Source organism: Falco peregrinus, chromosome 5 (genome assembly GCF_023634155.1).
Source record: "Falco peregrinus isolate bFalPer1 chromosome 5, bFalPer1.pri, whole genome shotgun sequence".
Classification (NCBI taxonomy): Eukaryota; Metazoa; Chordata; class Aves; order Falconiformes; family Falconidae; genus Falco; species Falco peregrinus.
In genome coordinates this window covers 109,068,440-109,089,743 of record NC_073725.1, presented here as the reverse complement: position 1 = coordinate 109,089,743, position 21,304 = coordinate 109,068,440, and the positions used below count along the sequence as shown (strand labels likewise).

General features: G+C 43.3%; 2 protein-coding genes across 3 annotated transcripts in view; both read left to right on the top strand.

Moving 5' to 3' along the window:
- SFMBT1 (Scm like with four mbt domains 1) overlaps positions 1-12,268 on the top strand; it is an 80,399-nt gene extending 68,131 nt beyond the window's left edge. For both annotated transcript variants that reach the window (XM_055805918.1, XM_055805917.1), the window contains exons 16-21: positions 1,784-1,893; positions 3,605-3,780; positions 4,537-4,715; positions 4,907-5,152; positions 5,677-5,805; positions 6,709-12,268. In XM_055805918.1, coding sequence (XP_055661893.1) covers positions 1,784-1,893; positions 3,605-3,780; positions 4,537-4,715; positions 4,907-5,152; positions 5,677-5,805; positions 6,709-6,849 — 981 coding nt within the window. In that variant the 3' untranslated portion in view covers positions 6,850-12,268. The remainder of the gene's footprint in view (positions 1-1,783; positions 1,894-3,604; positions 3,781-4,536; positions 4,716-4,906; positions 5,153-5,676; positions 5,806-6,708) is intronic.
- Positions 12,269-14,463: 2,195 nt separating this feature from the next.
- The window catches only part of STIMATE (STIM activating enhancer), a 38,115-nt gene continuing 31,274 nt past the window's right edge, over positions 14,464-21,304 (top strand). Inside the window, exon 1 of the mRNA XM_055805320.1 lies at positions 14,464-14,713. Within this exon, the coding sequence (XP_055661295.1) occupies positions 14,539-14,713 (175 nt within the window). The 5' untranslated portion in view covers positions 14,464-14,538. The remainder of the gene's footprint in view (positions 14,714-21,304) is intronic.

Below are 21,304 nucleotides of genomic sequence, written 5' to 3'. Positions count from 1 at the left end.
TGTGTGTGTGTGTGTGCATAAAATCAAGTATAAATCATGGACTGGTTTGTGAATGGCTGGAAAGAGTAAAAGCCTCTTGTTTATCTGAGTTACAGTCAACCTTCTACTGCTAAACCCTATTTTAGATTAAAACAGAGTAACCTGTAATTACCATAATCAAAGGAGTTGGTGTCTCTTTATAGCTGTAATAAGTGCTTCATTTTTAATTAACAGAATTAGCTTCAGATAATTCCAAAATTCCTTTACAGTTTGCACTGTTGGTGTTAAAACAGGAAATAAAGATTTTTCTTAGTAGCAATGGCAAACTGTTTTTGGTAGCTGGAAAACAAAAAGAATTCTATGTGTTTTTTAAGTTGGATGTGATTTGCAAAGATCAGATGAAATTGTGGTTTTGTTTTCTAATGTAACTGAGGGAGGAGAGGAGGGAAGAAGAGGCCATTCTTTAATGCCAAAGAGCCTCTTCTCCAGAACGTGTTTCACAGCAAATGTATAGGTACTTCAATGCAATAATTATTTTTCTGAAAGCTTCAAAAAGGTCACGTGGTGATTATTATCTGACCTGAGAGGCTGAAAGTTTCCCAAGGTGTAACTATATGCGCACACTCGAGCTTTCATGAAACAGTCATTTTAAATGCAAGGATTGGCTCAGCATGTCTGGAGTTTTTACCTTCCCTACCACATATCATAGCTGGGAGAGACCTTAGGAAGGACTTTCTGGCAGACGTGCTGTAAAACAAGAGTCCAGTGGGCAAGAGTTAAGCTGATTATTGAAAAAGTTCCATTCCTGCATTGGGAAAAGTACCCCATTCTTTCTGCAGATTTCAGTACTCTGATGTAAGCTGTAAGTAAAGAGCAAGTGGGAAATTGTGTGGCAGCTTCATTTAATTTGGAAGGTTTAACCCGCTTCACTGCCTGAAAGCGTGAAGTGTGCGCAGATCCTACTGATGTACGGATGCTGAGTGTTGCTAAAAGTTCAACCAATAAGCTCAGTTGTATTCATTTCAGTTATGATTGTTGCTCAATTTATGAATCCTAGAGTGAGTTTGGTACTTGTGTTATATTTAATACTCTTGAACTGTAGGCTTCTAGACTGCTGCATTAGCAGGATGAAGCTACAGGTTTGTTATGTCAAGGTTCTGATGCACCCAGTTGGGGAATGATTTGGAATAAGCACATACTAAAAATAAGAAATGAAATTTGAATGCACATTTTGTACTGTTCCCCACTAACTTCAGGTTATTCACAACTCTGAGTTGCTTTACCACACCAAAGAAATTCTCATTTTATTATAGTACAAGCCTTATCATGGTTCATGAGAGCAAAACAGAGGAGAGCTTGAGATTCTGCAGTGTGATTTTGTAGCAGGTAGTGGGTTGGCAGGCAGCAATATCCTGCAGCATTTTTTGGCACTTCTTCACATGTCAAACAGTCTCTAAGATAATCGCTTAGATTTACCCAAGGTTATGCAAGTTTTGTAGTATTTGGCCCCAGGGTTTAATTTAGTGATGTGTAATTCAAGGGCAGTGGCTCAGAAATTGCTAGATACGCTTGTGACTCTGCAGACAAACTCTTGAAAGTTTGGCAATGCCCAAAGTGTCGACTGCTGTCAGTTTTCATTTTGGCAGTATCGGGAGGTATGTGTAATCCTGCTGTGAATGAGTGCTTTGATGCTAGATAATTTAGGTGAATAGAAGTAATTTCCTATTCTGTCCTGGCACTTTAAAACAGATTTACTGTACAAATAACTTACACGTATTTTTTCCTCTTCCCTCCTTGACTGTAGGTTCTCACTTTATTGATCAATGCAGCTTACAAACCTAGCCGTGTCCTGCGAGAACTGCAGCTGGATGAAGAGGCTGCGTGGCATGGGCATGGGGAGACCCTGAAAGCCAAGTAAATTCTCGTCCTATTCTCTGCTTAGTTGATCCCAATAGCAATGTTCTCTGCAGCCTATGCTTTCACTGCTCACATTTCAGAAAAGGAAAAACTGCTTTACGGCATATCAAAGTGCTGACAGCCATTAAACTTCCAAATCTTTATAAATTTCTTTGTGAATGTCTGGTGAAGTGCATCTGATGTTAATGCTCCTTAATATGCCAGGTGTGCTCTGCTGCTGTCACGTAAGCAGCTAGTGGTCAAGTTAAGAATGCTGCGGTACTGGTACAGCAGTGTATACACGGGCAGACCTGCAGGTGAAGCTTAAGATGATTTATTTAATTCACCTGAAGGTAGTTGTCAGTATGTTAAAGCAGAAGCACATACTGCTTAGGAAGCCTCTCAGACTTCCAAGGCGTTTCCACCCAAACTTTTCAGTGGAAGAAGATTCCTCTGAAATTAAGTTACAGCAATGCTCTGAAATGTCCTGGCATGGAAGTCTTTCTACATCAGCCTACCCTAAGCAGTCCCTAGTTTTCCTACTGAGTTTTTTGGGTTGGAGCTTCTTAGCAAGATTATTTTGTGGCTAGGAAAAAAAATAGTGATTATATTTGCATATATTTGATAAATCCAGATATTCCCTTATAGTCTAGTGATGGTCTTATAATTAGGTCACTGTGTTTGCATACCAGAGATGAGAGTTTCCCAATGTGCCATAGCAGACTTTCTTACATAGTTTTGAACATGTCAGTAATTTTTTTGCTGGATCGGTTTAATGTGTAGAAAGACGCTTTTCCATGTGTTGAAGGATTGCTCTGGATTTTGACAATAGGAAGATCATATGAAAGGTCAGTGTAACGAGAAGATGTAGCTAAAGACTAGAGAAAGAAAAAATGTGTTCGGTTTTGCTGAAATTGCTGTGTGTTTCCTTTTGTCATAGTAGTGACACCAGGAATATCTGGGCTATAAGGATAATAGCTCTTTTTTTCAGTGCATTAACTAGGTACTTGCAGGCCTGAGAAATCCCTAATAGATATCAGCATGTGCCAGTAGCTGTGCTGGGAGAACAAAGCAAAACTGATGAATGACTCTGGCAGATACTTCACAGTGTGGCTCTGTCAGTGTCATGGCAAGGCTGATGAGCAAAAAGAAATCTTTTCTTAATTTATATCAAACAGGACCAATATGTGGAGTCATGGCAAGTGACTGTCCTGACAAATTGTTCAGCAATTAGATGAAAGCTGATTGGAAATGTGACGGTAGTTCATTTGTTTGCCGTAGTCTGTGCATAGAACAGCTCGCTAAAAGCTGTCTGCTGCTACCTTTATTCGCTAAATTGGCGCATTCCATCTTTGTTTCAGGGACCAGCTGTCCACATTACAGTGGACGCTTCTGCAGTCCCATAAAAACAAAGAAAGAACAAACCATCTGTGAACAAAGAAAACATCTAAACTCTGGGATAGTCCTTTCAGGGGGTATTTTATAGTCGCTGGGAGGGCAGTGTTACGGTGTTCGTTACTGCAGGCATGTCTCTGGCACTGCTTGAGGATCTGTCATAAGAGACAGGACGACTACTTGTTTTCTGGACTTGTCAGTCCATAAAGTTCTTCATTGCTCAGATTTTCCCTCAGGTTTATTTCAGAGCAACATTCTTGTACGCTTCTTGATGAAGTACTTTCATCCTGGTGATTAGAGGATTCCTGAATTATGACCATATTTTCAATGCTAGGTACAAAGGGAAGAGCTACCGTGCAACTGTGGAAGTTGTGAGGACGGCAGATCGGGTGGCAGATTTCTGTAGGAAAACATGTATCAAGCTGGAATGTTGTCCAAACCTCTTCGGCCCTCAGATGGTGCTGGATAAGTGTTCCGAGAACTGCTCTGTCCTGACAAAGACTAAATACAGTGAGTAGGTCGTTGATGTCAAAGCGAGGTGGGGCTTGGGGTGTTAGGTTTTGGTTTCTTCTAGCTTTGGCTCCAGAAGGAATCCAAAATACATTGTTTACACAAGGAGTAGCTCAAGCATTACCTACACAGGCCTACAAAATATCCATGTGCCAGTGTGTAGGGGAGAAAAAAATAATTCTATATTAAGTGCTAGAAACATGGCTTAACTTTTGGTTGTGTGCTTAAAGTTTTCTTATTAAGACAACTTTTGGGACAAGGACTGATGCTAATATTGTCACTTAAGTGGCATTGTAATTGCTTTTACCAATTTGTTGTGGAACAAAATAAAAAACCTTCAAGCTCTTTTCTTAGCTTTTAGGGTTTTTAGGCTTTTTTAAACTATAACTGTTCGGCACTGTGAGAACAAACAGTGCACTGAGGACACATTTTAAAAGTACAAAACATCACAAAAAGTGTCATTAAATTGGACCAATCTGTGGCTGATGATTTTTGTATAAAATCTGATCATTTAGGGCTTCTCAGAGGCAGAGGAAGTAAATCTTCATAGGGCACATAAAATTGATTAATAACTCTTCTTCCTTAATCCAAATTGAAAAGGAAAGTACAGACATAATCATTTTGAAACTTTGTAGAATTGGGATTTCTATTGGGAAATGTCCTTTTACTGATTTTCCAGTCCTGATGATGGACAAACGTAACTAGGGACATTGAGGGTGCATTTCAACATGGTGCTCCTTTTTTCTGTCCTGGTAGCACACTATTATGGAAAGCGGAAAAACAAGCGGATAGGTAGGCCACCGGGTGGCCACAGTAACCTGGAAGTAGCCATGAAGAAACCAAATAAAAGACGGAAGAGACGAAAACATTTTTTTGTTCATAAGAAAAAACGTTCTTCTACTTCAGTGGATAACACTCCAGCTGGATCTCCCCAGGTATGAGACTGCCAACAGCTTTAATAGGTATGACGTGATCTTTGACCAGCTTCACTTGAAACGGCAAACTGTTAGCTCCTTGTAACCTCAGTTTGCAGTTGACAAATAGGTGGCAATTGTAGCTTTTGTCCTGAACTTCCCATTGTTTTCATTTCATCACTTTTTTTTTTTTTCCCCCCCTACCTCTTCAGGGCAGTGGGGGAGAAGATGATGATGACCAGGACGAGGTAGATGAAGAATCTCTGACTGAGGATAGTACCTCGGAGCACCAAGACGAATTGCTTGAGGAATCAGAGGTATCGGAGAAGAAATCACTATCGTCCTCTCCTACACAGAGTGAACTGTCTCATTCCCTGGCTCAGGACCGAGACAAGCGGAAGAGGAAGCTCAGGACCTTTTCCTTTTCTGACGATGAAAATAAACCTCCTTCGCCAAAGGTAACTTTGAATGCAGATTTCTGTTCTAGCTTGCTCACTCTTGGGCAAGCACAAGTATCTTGGGAGTATTAATCATTATGGGTGAGTTCTCATAAAATACTCTCTTACCCCATAAAGGGCATTGTGAAGACACAACAGAATAATTAAAAAATTGTGATTTTTATTACAGTCATATTGCAGGACTGTAAGAAAGACTAAACAGAATGCTGGAGACAAAATGATGAGCTTTCCATTTCTCAGCTGCTAGCTCTCCTTTTGGTTCACCAGGACAGTGATGTGGTGTCAACCGAATCCTGGTTTTACGTCCCTGTTTACTGTCTCTAACAATGTTACAGCTTCTACCCTCAGCACAGTGCTGTTCTGCACATCCCTGCTAACAGAGGCAGAAACCTCTACAATTTAAGCTCCCATTAGAGCTTCGTTTGGCAGCTGAATGTTTGAGGGGGGGGGAGCAGAGGGGAGTGTTGGTCCATTGCATATGTAATATTTTGGGGAGTTCTTTTTGTGCTGGGTGGCTTGTCTAGGACATAAAGATGGAAGTTGCTGAAAAGCTGCAGCTGGACAGTAACCCTCTGGAATGGAGCGTGGCTGACGTTGTACGATTCCTCAAATCGACTGACTGTGCACCACTGGCGAGAATTTTCCTTGATCAGGTGTTGTTTTCTGTTACAACATTTAACATCTGCTAAAATGTTGAATCTGGCACTTTGCTTCTTATCCTCTAATGAATCACAAAAAGAAGGTCGTTTAAATTTTATAGTAGGGTTGTGAGGAAACAAACGCATGTGCAACCTTCTGCAGTTTGGGAGAGGAGAGCTAAGGGAATGACCAGAATTTTTCAGGTTTCATAGTACTCGGTGGAGGATATTTTGGTCTGTGGGGCATCCGAATCCCAAAATTATAGAGAATGCCTATGACCAAGCACCATGAACGTAGGAGCCTGTTTTCTAGGAGACAGATTTTTGCCATTTGTTTTTACTTTTCCAAATGATAAATATTTTGTGTTTTGCAGACTAACTGCAAGTATCACAGTGTTGTACAGCTGCAGAAGTGAACGGTTTTGTTTCAAGTGTGACAATTAGAGTACAAATATGAGTCAGGTTAACATTGTACTTGCATCTTGGTTAAAATTTGCCATTAAAAGATCATCATCTATCAGAACTGTTTTACTAGAACTAGTGATGAGTATGGTTTGTGGTAGATGTTCCAGAAGATACGCTTTTCCTTGTAGAACCTCTATTTCTATAGAAAGATGCAGAAGTTAGGTAAAATTACTTTCTGCATGCAATTACCTTGGTTTCTATTGTTAGGTTGATTTTTTTTTTTTTTTTTTTTTACAATAGTACCTCATGAGATTCTGTCCCTGAGCCAGTTTTGAGCTGATGTTTTGAGAAAGGAGTAAATTTGTTGTGAGAAAGAGATTTTTAAACTGCCTAGAGTAGCAGGAAAGAAGCATCTAATTCACAGTCATGAATCTGAAATTACAGCAAGTCAAAGCTGAAGGAGCAGGGAAAATAAAACCACAAAATCACTATGGAGTTTTTGTCTTCTGACAGGAAATCGATGGCCAGGCACTGCTGCTGCTTACCCTGCCCACTGTTCAGGAGTGTATGGACTTGAAGCTTGGGCCAGCTATTAAACTTTGCCATCACATTGAGAGGGTCAAACTTGCCTTTTACCAGCAGTTTGCTAACTGAGGAGCAGCCAAGCTGACGTGGACCTTTGAAGCACAACTACAAAAATATGCTCCTTTCTCTCTAGCAAGGAAAGCCAAATGAAATTAAACCGAGGCCCTGGTGACCGAAAAGCATCTGTCAGCCTCAGTTTTTTACTTTGACAAAAGGAAGACAACATCTGGAGCAAAATGCCAATGCAAACACAGGGGCTACTCTATCAGCTGCCAGCTCGGGAACACAATAGTCTCTTGCTCTATGGTTCCCCTTTTTTAATGTATTTTTTAATGATTACATAAAAGTCTGCTCTGGTGGGAAATGACATTTCAATAGTTCTGTAGGCACAGAACTTTAAAAGGAGAAACGGATCCTGTTTACGTTAGCATGTGGGCTGCCAGAAACAACCTTTCTCTGTTCCTGATGATTCACAGAATCCCCTTCCCTCCCTGTGGATGAACACTTGCTTTACCACAGCACTGACTTTGGAATGTGCTCTTTGCACATTCGTGTGTTAATGTTGAGTTTTTTTAATGAATTTGTTCATTGTTAGGACAACAACGTGGCCACAGGGTTCTGAATGTACAGTATACAAAGAGTGTGGTTCCTTTTGGTTGGTTTTTTTTGTTTGTTTGTTTTGGTTTTTTGTTTCGTTGTTATTGGGCCTTTGTTTCGTTTTGTTTTTACTACCTCTGTAGCCTGAACAGTAGAAGTGATGAATGAAAAGGGAGGGAACAACTACTTCTGGACAAATCAGCTGTAGCTGCGCAGCAGTCTCTCGTCTGTAGGCATGTCAGGAGTACAAACCAATATCAACGTACAGAGCTTCTGTTCCAAAGCTTTAGCTGAAACCTGTGTAGGTTTAATCTGATGTTACCTTTTTCTCAGATATTAGAAAACTGAATTATTTTGCACTTCTCTTACAGATGGGCTGCAGGAAAAAAGGAAGGAAAGAGAAATGCCTCTGCATTTTCTATATTTTGGTTGTCAGATTTATCTATTTTTTTTTAATTGTGTGAAGTTATTTCCTTTTTCTTACAGCAAACAATTGGGCCTTGTACACAGAGTGTGTCAGCAGATTTTTGGTTTGCTACCTGAACATCATTTTGGAGAATACACTAAGGAAACTGCTATCAAAAGAGCACTGCAACTTAGCTCTGCCAGTGTTTGCATACTGGGAGCTATCTTATGAGGATGACTTTGTATTTTTAAGTATTTGGAGCTGCTCAGGATGAGGCTTGGTCAAAATATGAGGGGTCGGGAAGGGGGTTGTCTGGTTTTTTTAGAGTAAAGGAGAAGGATCAGAGGGACATCTAGCGCCATCAGTAGACCTACAGTAGGATGAACTGCTGATTCTAATTTTCCAGGGTAGTAAAACCCAATCAGCCACTTGCTGTAGACCTGTGCTTGACACTTTAAATAACAGGGCTTACATTACTTTTCATTAAAGATGTGGGGAAACTTGCATCAGGCTCAAGATCTCCAACGTAAGCATTAGGTTTCAGATGGCTTGCATTCATTCACTCTGCCTGTTCTCAAGAGTATTTGGAGGAGCACAGGCAGGAGCTCTATGTGTGCAGCCCTGGTCCTTTATCACCTATTCAGATACTTTTTTGCAGAAGGCCCCTGGCATAATAAGGTGTTTGAGGTAGGAAGGTGCTCACTGCAGGAATTGTTTAGGAGGGATGCATTTGCTGGTTTCTGATAAACACTGGTTACTCTGGGCAGATGGATTGATTCAAGCATCTCTTAGGCCTAATGTGATCCCTTATTCTGATGCTGTGAGCTGTAGGATTCAGCAAGGAGGTAGTCTGTAAACCAAGAGCTGAGTTTGCACAGTCTGTGTCTGTATCTGCCACATACGTGTTGAGGGGGAGCTACCTCCAGTGAAAACTGTTGAGAGTAAACAAAGCTAAATAACTGGAGTTTATTTTGTTTGCCCCTTAGAATAACTGTCTAGTCAAGGGAGAACTATTTACAGAAGTGCTAAAATCAATGGGTTTTTTTTCCATTCCAGAATCAAAATATAAATATCAGACTGTTTACTAGCTGAGTATTCATGAGGGAGGGAGGGCAGTGTGTAACTGGGACAATTTTTTGTCTCCCAAGTTATAAACAGAGTCTGAAAACATCATTAAATTGAAATCAAAAAAGTGTCCCCCCTTCTTCCTCATGCTAGGTATGTGGCCAATAAATGGACGTTTTGGCTCTTCATACTGTGCTTAGGTCACCGGCCTGTATTTCATTCCCTTAGGACAAGCTCAGTGATAAGCCATTAGGCCTGAAGAAAATGTTGAAAGAAACACTGCTGCTTTGCTGTCAGTGTCTTGTCTCGAGAAATTTGACCAGCAGAGAACTTCTGGGCTGGAAGATGATGCTTTGGTATCATATTTGTCATTCTCCAGGGTTTCCAGAATTTTATTGCACTGATGCCCAGCAGAATTGACCTGCATAGCCAAGAGATGTTGCTTCCACCTTTCCCCATGGACAGATAGATGTCTTTTTAAGTAGTTGTCGGGAGAGAACAGAGCTGAAAGGGTAATTTAGTGAACCTCTTAACATTGGTGCCTAGGGTTTTAAATACAAATGTCATACTTCTTTTTTTCAGTAAATAAAGCAATCAGCAGTTTCAGAGGTTAGTGGGATACTTACTGGTCACCTTTGGCATGTTTTATAGGCTGGATTTTTCTGCCTTGTTTTGGGAGGCACTGACAGTCTGGTCCCAATGGGATCTATTTTTGTTGAGATTTTCAAAAGGGATGTTTTCATTATTTGTGAAATGTTTTTATGCTGCACACGGGTACTGTACACTCTGTTTCCTGGAAAAAATGCACTCTGTTTTATTGCTGGATTTAAAAGGGATAATTGGGGCTTTATCTTGATGGATGGTGTTTCTACTTGACTCTGTTTCAAGTTCCTCGTTCTCTCTACGCGTGGCAGATGACACAACTGCACTTATATTGGTTCATCTTACTCCAACATGACTTGAAATCGGCTCATGCGCTGCTTTAGTTGCTCTGTTTCTTCAAAACTGGATTTTGGATAGCTGATGGCTGAATCTTGGCTTGGGGTGATACCAGTGTTTCACCAGCAGCCGTTGCTGGGACGGCAGCAATTCAGGCTTCAGGGATTTGCGCTGCCCTCTACCACATCATTCACCGTACAATACGACAACGCTGGAGTCCAGGAGAAAGGCAGTGACGTCTTGCAAATGTCTTCAGTACCAGAAAATGAGCCCTCTGTTGGGCCTCATTTACTGTTTGTGTGGGCGGTAAATGGAAATTGCCCTTGTCTTACTCATTGAGGGTTTGTATTCTTGCTTGTCGTATTTTCATATGCACTGTACAGTCTTGGCTTTGCACATCATAGCTTTAGAAACCTGGTGGTGCCTCCATATGGCACTTGTACTATACTAAGCTTAGCCTTGTTAGGCAGAAAGATTTTGTTGAGTTTCTGTGGCGTGCTTTCTGCACCAACACAAGGATTCCATAATAGAGAAGTATTTGACCTCCAATAATGTCATGGAAGGTTAATGTGGTAGAATTATCCCCCAAAGCAAGAGCAGCTTGCAGTCCATCCTAAGCTGAAGGCAGCCCTACCAGAAGAGGAGAGGTACAGCACTGATCTTTGTGAAAGAAGACTACTTTTCTCCTAATGCTAAACATTTCTGCAAGTTGCTTTTTGAGGAATGAAATAAAAGGCAAATTTCATTTGTGTGTTGTAAAGAACTCCAGGATTGTTCGCAGTCTCTCCTGGGATTAACAGAAACAGTACATACAGAGCTCGGGAGTGGTTGTTAAGATTATTTTCTCTTGTCACAACTTTCAGCGGTATTCTGTTGCTTTAAGATTTGCTAATGTTTATTCTTGATTCCAATGATGCTTTAAAGGAGGGAAGGAGTATTTAGCTGCTAGATCCACAGAAGTATAAATATATTTACAGTTAACTGGACTGAGCACTTCATTCTTCTGTATAAAGTACAAAGACTTGGTACGTTGTTAGCAAAAGGCAAAGCGGCTTGAGAGATTTTTGAATATAACGGAATAGGCTTCAAAACTATCAAGCTCAAATTGGAGACTGGATACCTTTGGACCAAATTTGTTGTTAGAGAAGTTAATAGATGAAGTAGCCTTACCAAAAGCCCAAAATACACTGATCCTATACAAAGCTACTCCTTAACCAGTCCTTCACATAGTGGCAGACTGGTTACTGCCTGCTGTGAGCTGAAATTACCTAAAAGTAGCTAAGCACAAAGACATAGGCTCTGTCAGGAGACTTCAAATGTTGGCTGAAGGCTCCATTTTAAATGGATTGTGTGCTGAACCCCTATTTCAGAGTGCTGCCAGCCTTCCCCAAACATGCATGTAGCCTTGTTTTCAAAGGCAGCCTTTTGGGTGAAGGGTTAGAATGGGACTTAGGGAACACCAAGATACAAGCCTCTTTTATTGTTACCTGTTTTTCTAAAAAAAAAAAAAAATAAAATAGTTGTACGAAATGTAGCAAAAATGAGTTAAGAATAGTGACACTTTGTCTCCATGGTCATTTCTAGCTTCCTCAACATCACATCTGTTGTTCTGAAATGCACCAGACCTATAAATGGACTTTTTGATGAGAAAACAAAGTTACTCTTTCAGGTGCAAAGCCAGCGGTGTTTGGCTCAGCTTTAAGCCATGGAAGCGAGCAGGTCTTGCGCTGACAAAATTTGGAGGCAGTAGGTCTAACAGACTTAGCACAAACATGGGCACAGCCTGTGGAAGTCCTCTAGCCTTGCACAGTTCAAGAGGAACAGGCCTTCTGCTTGAGACACGGGGACAGTTCATGCAAGGTGTGTGAATGGACAATGAAGTCTGGGCACGGATGAGTTCTTGCCCACTCTGAAAGTTGCTGAGCACCAGTTTCCAAGAAACCTCGTGGAAAAAAAAAATATCCGGAGGTGTCATGTTTCTCCTCTCCTCTTTCATTTTTTTTTTCTGTTTAAAATGAATTTTAAATAATCTTTGTAGACAATCAGAGGTCTTTTAGGAGACAGCCCTAAAGAGTACCTGCTCTCCACCTGTGGGCCTCTTTCTTATACTAACTCATTGGAACTGATGCACTTTTCCTGTATTTTGCCTTTTTTAATTAGCTGCTTGTTCTTAAACAAAGATTTAAATGCATATTGTGTTGTGTCCCTTCTGCTTGTTGTTTTATCATTCTTTAACTTTTAAATATATATATATGCAGTGAGACTGAAGTACTACATGGAAGAGAAACATGCACAAGAAAATATGCCTATTATGTCCCACCATTGTTTGAGCAGGTGTAACAATTTAATCAGAGGATTTTTTTAAAAAATATTTTGGATGGATATTTTGCTTGTTTTGTCTGTAAATAGTGTACATACCTTTGTGGTATATGACAGTTTTAAGTGGTTGTAAGAAAATTAAAAAAGATACTTAAACTGTTACTGATGGCTTTGGTGTTAATATTAACAACAAATGATGCTGCTTACCATGAGCAATTTTCCGTCTTACAGAAGTATGGGGGAAACTATAGCATGTTCTGTTACTTGCATGAAAGGTCAATGCAGACCACCTAAATACTGCTTGCATGGGCTTTACGTTAAAGGGCTTGACTGGGTTGTATACAGTTCCCTCAAATGCAGGAGTCCTATTCATCTAAGCTTCTTTCTAAGGTAACAGATTTTGTTTCACAGGATGCTGAAGCTCATATACAAGAGCTGAGGACAGAACCGCGCATCAGGGTAAATTTTTTTTTTTTTTTATTGCTTCCTTTGGACGTAAGCTGCTTGGTATGATCTGAAGCAAACCTTGCCGACGCTGCTGCTTCTTCTTGATGGTTTTGTAAAGGTTTACACTATCCCAGCCAGTCAAAATTTTAAGAAGAGCTGGCTTTGCTTTCTCTGAATAACATGAGGGTCCACAGGATGTCTCAGAAACAGGTCAGCCTTGTAAAGTTCTTGTTTCCTTACTTGGTGTTCCAACAGATTGTACATGTGTGCTCCTCGGCACTTGTTTCTTGGCTGCACTTCACTTGTCTTGAACTGATTTTATACTGGGTATAGAAAATGCATAGGAGTGGGATGAAACTGATTTGCTTAATACTGTCTTTAAACTTCTATAAATATGTAGGATTTAATGTAAATCCTTTACTTGCCTTCACAGAGCACTGTCTATTTGGGAGAAATCTGAAGGCTTGTGAATAACATATCAGGAGGCAGTGTCTTGTCTGCCACAGGTTTCAGAAGGGTTTATGGGAGTCATGAGGACTGAAAACCCTTGAGGAGGTATTTTTTGGGAACGATCTATTTTAAAAGCATGGAATACGGAGTAACACAAGGCGTAAGCCCTTCAAGTTGTTTCCAGATACATGTGGAAACAAAAATTTTGTGCTTAAAAAGCATGAGGTGAATTTTTAACCAGTATAAGCATCCAGGTCAGGTGTGTGTGTGGAACGTCCAATGTTCAGCAGCAGCTGTGACAGCTTGAAAACCATTCCTGGGCCACAACCAAATAGCTCAGGTCCACGTCGGAATGCAGAGCTGGATGGCTGTGATTCCTGTGTACAAGGTGGGAGAACAAGCAACCTTCTTGGTCCTTGCCCATTCTTTCAGGTAACTCTGCATTCCTGAGCTCTTGCTTTTGATGCAGCTCAAAGCAGAGGAGGGTTCGACCTGGGCTGCCGGGGCACTGAACAGTGCATTCTGGCTGCATGCTCTGCCATTCAGAGAATTTGAGAGCATTTCTTTTTCTAGCTGCAGCTTCCAGACGTTCATGGCACAGCCTGAATATCAGAGAAGACGCTGCTGCGTGCCAGCACTGCTTGGCATCGCCGGCCGGGAAGGACAGTCACGTAGGTGGGTTTGCAAGATAGAAGCAGCAGATGTCATTATTTGGAGACAACTGTTGCTTCACGTGCTCTGCTTAGTTTTCTGAGCCACCTGAACGTGTTGGGCTTCACGGGCCGTACTTACAAACAAATTCATGTTTACATGAGGATTTCAATTATTTCAAGGAACTCAAGAACAGGTGTGAGAAAAGCCTACAATGCAATATGACCCAGGCCGCTCCCACACGGGACATAACCTAAACGTGAGTGCCCTGCCTGGTGGCGGCGGGGGTACGGGGCGATGGGGTCAGGCGGGCCGGGCAGCAGGTACACTGCGAAACGAACGTGCTGCCCCGTTACGTGTTATCCGTTGTGCTGTCGGTGGCTCTTTTAAAAGAAGAAATATTTTTTTGCCGACGGATCCAGGTCATAATTCTTTCCTCCTAGCTGGATGCCAAACTTGCGGAGCTGTGGGGCCGAGCGGAGCCGCGGGGGGTGCGGGCTGGCCCGGGTTTCACCTGGTGGGGCTCCGCTGCCGTTTAGGAAGCCGCCTGGATGCTGGCGGAGCGTCGTGCGGCTGCTCGGGGCACCGGGCGCCCCGGAGCGTGAGGCTGCGGCGCGGCCCGCTCTCCTCCCGCGGAGCTGCCCGGGGACCGGAGCCCCCAGCCCAGCGCGGGCAGCCCCGGCAGCGCTGAGGGGCGGGGCGGGCAGAGCGGGCGGGGCCGCGGGGCCGGGGCTCGGCCAATGGGAGAGCGGCGCGGTCGGTGACGCGGCGGGGCGGGCGGGAGGCGCAGGAAGCGCGGCGGGGGGGGCGCGGCCTCGGCCGCCGGTCGCGACGTCGCCGCCGCCGCCATGCGCCGCTGAGGCGGGCGCTGGCCGGGCCTCGCCATGGGGGCGCCGCCACCCAACGGCAGCCTCGGCCTCACCGACAGCCCCCCGCAGCCGGGCGGGGCGGCGGCGGCGGGGCCGGGAGACCGCGGCTGCGAGAACGGGGCCCTCATGGACAGCTTCGGCATCTTCCTGCAGGGGCTCCTGGGCGTCGTGGCCTTCAGCACCCTCATGCGTGAGTGGCGGCGGGGGCGGGCCGCGGCCTCCGGGCCTCGCCGGCCGGGCGGGGGTGGGCCGCGGCCGGGCTGCTCTCTTCCTCCTTGGGGCGCGGAGGCCCGGGCTCAGTTAGTGGTGCCGCGACCTGGCTGCGGTGTCCCGGGGCCGTCCGGGACGGGCGCCGGGCTGTTCCGGGCCACCGGCCGTGCAGCCGCCGCTGTGTCCGTGCCGGGGTTGCCGGAGCGGGGCCGTGACCGAGGCCTCCTCGCCGTTCCCGGCAGGGCGGGAGCGGGGCGTTAGCGCCGGCCGCAGCCGCCGGAGGGGCCGGCGGGCGGGTCGCGGGCAGAGGCGGTGTCCGGGAGGGTTCCCGGTACTAAACGCGAATGCACTTTCTGAAATGGGCTTCCCTAAAGCTCGCCCCATGCTGGCAGGGCTGACCGCGGCGGGGGGGGGGCACGTATTCTGCTTCGAATGCAGCCAGCAAGATGCGGCGGTGTGTGCGGAATCACTCGGGTTTAGGACTTGCAAAAGAAAATGGGCGAGGCAGCGTCACCTTACCCCAAGCGTACCTCGTCATGTCATCAACAGCAAAGGAAGGCACAGTTGTCTGAATCCCAGCGCACTGCACCGCGCTGGCTCAGGGTGCTGGACCTTGGAGCTGGAGCAGCCGCTGCGCTGGCGTGGCTGTTCGCCGCAGCTCAGCTGATGAGCAGTAACTTGTCACGCTGCTCATTTGAGTTTGGTGAGAAGACGAGAAAGGCTGGAGGCTGTCCTGACGTCAACCCTGCCGGCTCTGAGGGAATCACAGCAAGGCGCAACAGTTCTGGTAGACTTTTCTCTCTATTCCATACTGCAGTTAACCTTTTCGTTGAGGAGTGAAAAAGAAGCCTAGTGCCGTTACTCAGCTGACCATGAAGTTTCTGTTAACAAAATGTGGGAGAGGAAGAAGGGAACGTCCGTGGCAAGTGTTTTACAGTTTGATCCAAAGACCAAGATCCTGTTTACGTTAGAATTGCACTGATACCGTTTCATGCTAGCATCATGCTATTGTGGTTAAGTCAGAAGTTTGCTAACACACTGTATTTGCATATTTTAGTGTTTCAGTCACAGTTAACAATTGCATTGCTCGTATAAAAGCTATGCACGTAGCAGTCATTGTTATGTTATTCAATGACAACACTAGTCACTAGTGTGACATTTGGTCAGTCAGAGCATCCTCGTAATTAGAAGTTTTGGTAGTTTCCAAACAAAAGTACCTCTCTTTAGGAAGATGATATATATGCATTATTGGTTTTAAAGAGGAGAGATACAAATAGATAATCCTTATGGATCATGCATCAAAAGGTGAAGAACTGCAAATGGATAGTATCTTTTTTTATGGAAATGGTATCACTTTAGTCATTTTACAATAGCACAGGAATACTCAGTGAAAGCAAGAAAAAGTAAACAGAAAAAGTAAAGACTAGGAAAACAAAAGCCTAGTTGTTAGCTGCGCTTCCTAACTTTGATTACATATTTTTAAACCATGAACTCTTAGGGGGAGACTTGACGAAATGCTTGCGGTTGTAGAAGAAGGGAGTGAAAGGAAGGTAGCCAATCCTCACAGTGGTACTGGTGAGAAAAGGAATGTGTTTCCAAAGTGTAATAGAGCAAAAAAGTAGCAACTTGTTGTGTTTACAGAAGGATAGGTATGTTCTTCTCAATTTTGACAGCCATGTGCTCTTCCACCTTATTTTGGGCCTCTGCCCTAGCAGGAGGAGCAACTGGCCTCACTACATGGAGCAGTTACACCAGTAAAAGAACAGTTCTCTCTCAGTGAAGTGCTGTGCTGGAGGGGTGGTTCTGTTCTGTCTTAGTTTTGTTGAATGTTTCTGTCCTTTTTATATCAAATACAAAATGCCTGGTGCATTGTTTCAAAACCTGTCAAGTTGTCTCAACAAAGAGGACTTATTGTGATCCATGTGGCAGATCTGATGTGACAGAGAAGCAGGAACTTGTGGCTGAGAACAAGAGGGAGAGTGTGAGCTTTCCTCAGCAGTCACCTTGGCACCTACACAGTGGTTCCTGTCCCTGAGCTGCTGTGGCTGGACTTCTGGAGCTGGATCACAGAACCAATACAGCAAGAAAAATAAACAGGGAGACATGGTTAGTTTTAAGCATTAGTGTTTCCGTGCTTTGGTCCTCTAGCTGTCCGCCACAACAGAGGTGATAGTGCTGAGGGAGAAACAAGTGGCTGTAGGCAGGCACCACTTGAGACGCAGCACCGCTGTCAGGTCAGAGGCGGGCCTCCCTTTTGGACAGCATTCCTTCTCTGTATGCGGCTGTATCGCTTCTCCAGCTCTCAGCCGTAAAAAGTCAGAGGACTGAAAACACATGACTGGCTGGTATTTAAAACTAACTTCTAAAGAACAAGTCACTTGCCTTTATTTTCTGAAAGGGAGCCCTCGGAGATACTCCAATACTTGGGTTGCAATGACTGGTGCAGAACTCTCTGTAGAAAAAGACATGAAAGTAACAGCAACAGAGATACATTGTACAATTGCTGTACACACAGAGGCTGTTTTCCTTTGAAAAATACTTGATTTGACATGTAAAGAATAAGAATTTTTGGTAAGTGGCTAAATCAAAGGCTGACCCAGATTTGCCCTTTTCTAGATGAATCTTACCATGCTTGCATTCAGTGGAACAAAGAAAATTTAAAAAAAAAAATCTGATTGTAGTAACTAGCTGTAAGAGGAGGAGGAGGGCCTTTTCTGTGCCTCACTGGTAGATGTTCATCTACAAGTGACTGAAGGATTGTTCTTAAAGCAAAATTATTTAAGATGCAACGCTCCAGTTTGCCACCTTCTTGTGCATGCCCCTACTGAATTGCTGTAAAGTTATACTATCAACTGACCTGCCAATGACATAAGTTAAACTTCATGTTTTAAGGGCTAAAATGCGGTTAAGTGTCAGGTTTTTAAGTTGTTGGAAGATGTGGTGACTCTCTGTCAGAGGGAGCATGGAAACTGCATTGCTGCAACTATCATCTAATATTACAAGGAAAGGTTTTTACCCTAATCACAGTATTAGCCTAACTTGTGCATGCCACTGCTACTGAATTGGCACAACCAAGAAGTGACAGGAATGGAGAATTTCTTGCTTTGAGCTCATCCTTTGACAAAGTGATCATTTGCAATTAAATCTGGTTTCCTTTGCAGTTCTTGTGCTCTTGCTCTGTCACATGAGGAAGAATAGCTTAACTTACTGTCTTACCTCATAGTAGCCTTTTTAATGAGTGATTTTTCTTCTATTACTTTCAGATTCAAATGTACAACCTGTCGTATCCTCTTCATCTTTTTGTTGTAGAAGATGCTTTAGCTACTTATCATCTATTCTGACTTTATATGGGAGCCTCCCTAACCGCCAAAGAGTAGAAGTTTGCCTTTATTTTTGTTGCTATAAGTTGTTGAAGGCCTCCCAAATCCACTTCTTAGTCACTCTGATCTCAAGTCTTCTCCTCCTGTTCTTTGTGTAAAGCATTGTGCACTGGAGGAGCAAGGTCCTTTTCTGGTTTCTGAATCGGTAGGGAATATACTTAATACTATCAGAGCCCACCAGTGTGTTGTCTTTAGTCACTGTGAATTGATTCTTACTGCTCAGAGTTTAGTCCTCTGCTGTGAAGCTAAAAATGTGTTGAAACAGTTTCACCCAGACACTACAGACGTGCCAGTATGTCAGAAATCGTACTGACGTCCAGTGAGACAACTTTTGTTGTTTCTCTCTTAACCATAGGCTCTAACACCCTGTCAAAGGGAACTAACTGGTTAAAAACTACCCCTTTCTGGCAAATCTGCTTGGACTGGCAGCCCTTTTGAATTCTGGTCACTAATTCTCAGGTCTGTTAGCCTGCTTTTTTTGAAGTCTGTTACTAAATTTTGCACTTGTCCCTCCTGCCTAAGTATGTGTTATTTTCCACCCTAGTTTATTTAAGCCAAGCCACATCATAACAGGAAGTCGTAATGGGTTTTCCTTGATGGAAGAGTTGTATGTTTATGCTTCAGGTCAGTAAGCCAAAGATAATATTTGTTTCAAAGTTTGCCATTATAATGCTTGTATCTTATTTCATGGGGATATTGTTTTAAAATGACAGCTTTGCTGCTTAGGTGGTTTCTGGTTTTTTTTGGTGCAGGGAAGTTTTTTTATTACTGATGCCACAAAGCTGGTTTAAAATATATATATATATAATTATTTTTTTTTTATTATGTGATATGTTTTGTCAGTAATTCCAAGCACCCCCTGAGCATTCTTTGGTTAGGCTTTTGTTGATAATGAATTATTAGGGAGTGGTGTTGGCATAGTATTCCCTCACATGCATTATTTACAGCTACACCTTACATTGTACAATTTCTATTAGCCGAACCTGCAGAAAGGTATAGGGGGGAAGAACCATTGCTCATCCCGTTCCCCTGTCTGACACAAACTGTTTCAAGTATTTAATCTTGAATATGTAGTTTCTTTACTAAGCTAGTTTGCCAGAAGATTGGTACTTTACCAGAGTGTGGCGATCTTTGTTTCAGATACTTAAAAACAGGTGAGAAATTAGATGTGAGTTGTACTGATGAACTATTGAAATAGAAGAGTCATCTGGTCCTCTGCAGGTAAAAGGTTTGTGTCCACCTGTGAGGAAAATAAAAATATGCTGTAAAGGAGACCAGAGCGTGTGGGTCTGTTACTGTTTTACGACTTTAATACAGTTTGAGTCTGTACTCACGCTGAGAAGGGTGAAAGCTTCTGTGTTAACAGAAGTGAAATGATTGGTACAGGTGTAGTGGATAGGTGAGTAGGTGGGTTTGCTGTTGAGGGTCATAGCTGGGAGAAAAAACCCAAACAATTATTGTAGAGGATACCATGTATATTTTTTTATGTCCTCTCTTTGCTTACAGTGCCTTAAGAGAAGTACCTTAAAAACTACATCCTTAAGGTCAGTTTACTTTACAGCAAGGTTTTCCCACCTGATGAGCCGTGCAAGGAAAATGAGTGCTTCTTCATATAATAAGCTATCTTAGTAGGTAGTTTAGTAGAATTTGAAATGCTTTAGCCAAAATGTGATTTTCAGAGGAATGATTTCATGATGCATGAAGGTAAGAGAGTACTATTAGGGGGAATAATGTTCTAGGGAGCAGGAACTTGAGAAGGAATCAATCTAGTGGCCTTTCAAAAAAAAAAAAAAAAGTCAGCTTAAAGAAAACTACTAGATAGAAAAGAACTAAAACATATAATTTGCAGTTGTTTTCTATATGAATTTCCTTTTAGCTTGAGCAGCTTTTAAAAAAATGTGAAAATATTAGGGAAATGGCTTTGATACCCCATAACATCAGCAGTGAATACAGGATTCTGAGTAACAGTAACAAGTTTATCCTACATGGTGGTTTCCTAAGACGTAGGGCAGTGGCCCACTAGCAAGGTGGTGTTTTATCAATAAAGGTATTATGTAAGAAGACTTGATATCCCGACTCAATAGTGTCTCATCCTTGTAAGTATATGCTCTGAGTGACACAGTACATGTTCACGTGAATTGCTGAGGACCACCTCAGAAAGGCTCTTCGCACAACTGATTTTAAAACTTGTCTCCTACAGAAGCTTCAAATCACAAATAGGATCTTTCATATTTACAAAGATACTAACAGTATTGTACTCACTGGGTCCCACTTTGAAGAATGCATTTGGTTCTTTTTCCTGGAACTCTTCACAAGTGCAAGTTCCTGGTGAATTGTCAGACACGTGCAGAACTTACATTCCGGTGCATGTTTGGGGATTACCGAGTGTTGGGCACTCTGAAATGACCTGAAGGACTGCTTTCCAGTATGGCAGCAATGGGGATGAATCCCTCTTAGTGTCAAGGAAAACTGTTAAGATATGCTATTAAACTAGGTTAAAAGGCAAAATTTGGGGAAGGAGCGAAGGGAGAGTAAGTTTTTAAAAAGGCGGAGGTGAAAAAAAAAAAAAAAAAGTCCAGAACTTGGAAGTAGCAGGACTTTCCCATGGGAAAGCGAGCGGGTGGCGGGGCCGCAGGACCCCTGGGCGGCCCCGGGGGCGGCCGGGCGGAGCAGGACCCTGGACAGCGCCCGGCCGCGGAGCCGGACCTGGCGGGGCTGCGGGCTTGGCGGGCTGACGTGAAGCCGTGATGCCACCCCCCATCGGGCTGGGGGCCAGGGAGGGAGCAGAACTGGGGTGACGGTCCTAGGAAAGAAGGTGGTTTATCCTCTTGCTCCTCCGGGCCCAATCCGTGGTAGTCAGCAATGACCAGTATCTCAGTTGGCTACAGTAGCTATTATTCTGCAGGTTAAGTGGCCGCTGTGACTGCAGGACTTGGAAAAGCCCTGTGAGGCCACAGCCAAGTACATTATGCCTTACAGTGATCAAGTGTGTTATCCCCACATGGTGACATGTCGCTTACGTCTATATTACATGGCTGCGTCTTGTTTAAATAAAACATCAGGTTTTTCAGTATCTCTGTGACATCCTTATCCATGTTGAAAACAGAAATGAAAGATGTACTGTGAGCTGCAGCAGGAAAAAACCCAAATGCAAGCACGTGGGTAAATTAGCTAAGTGCATTGTTTTCTTT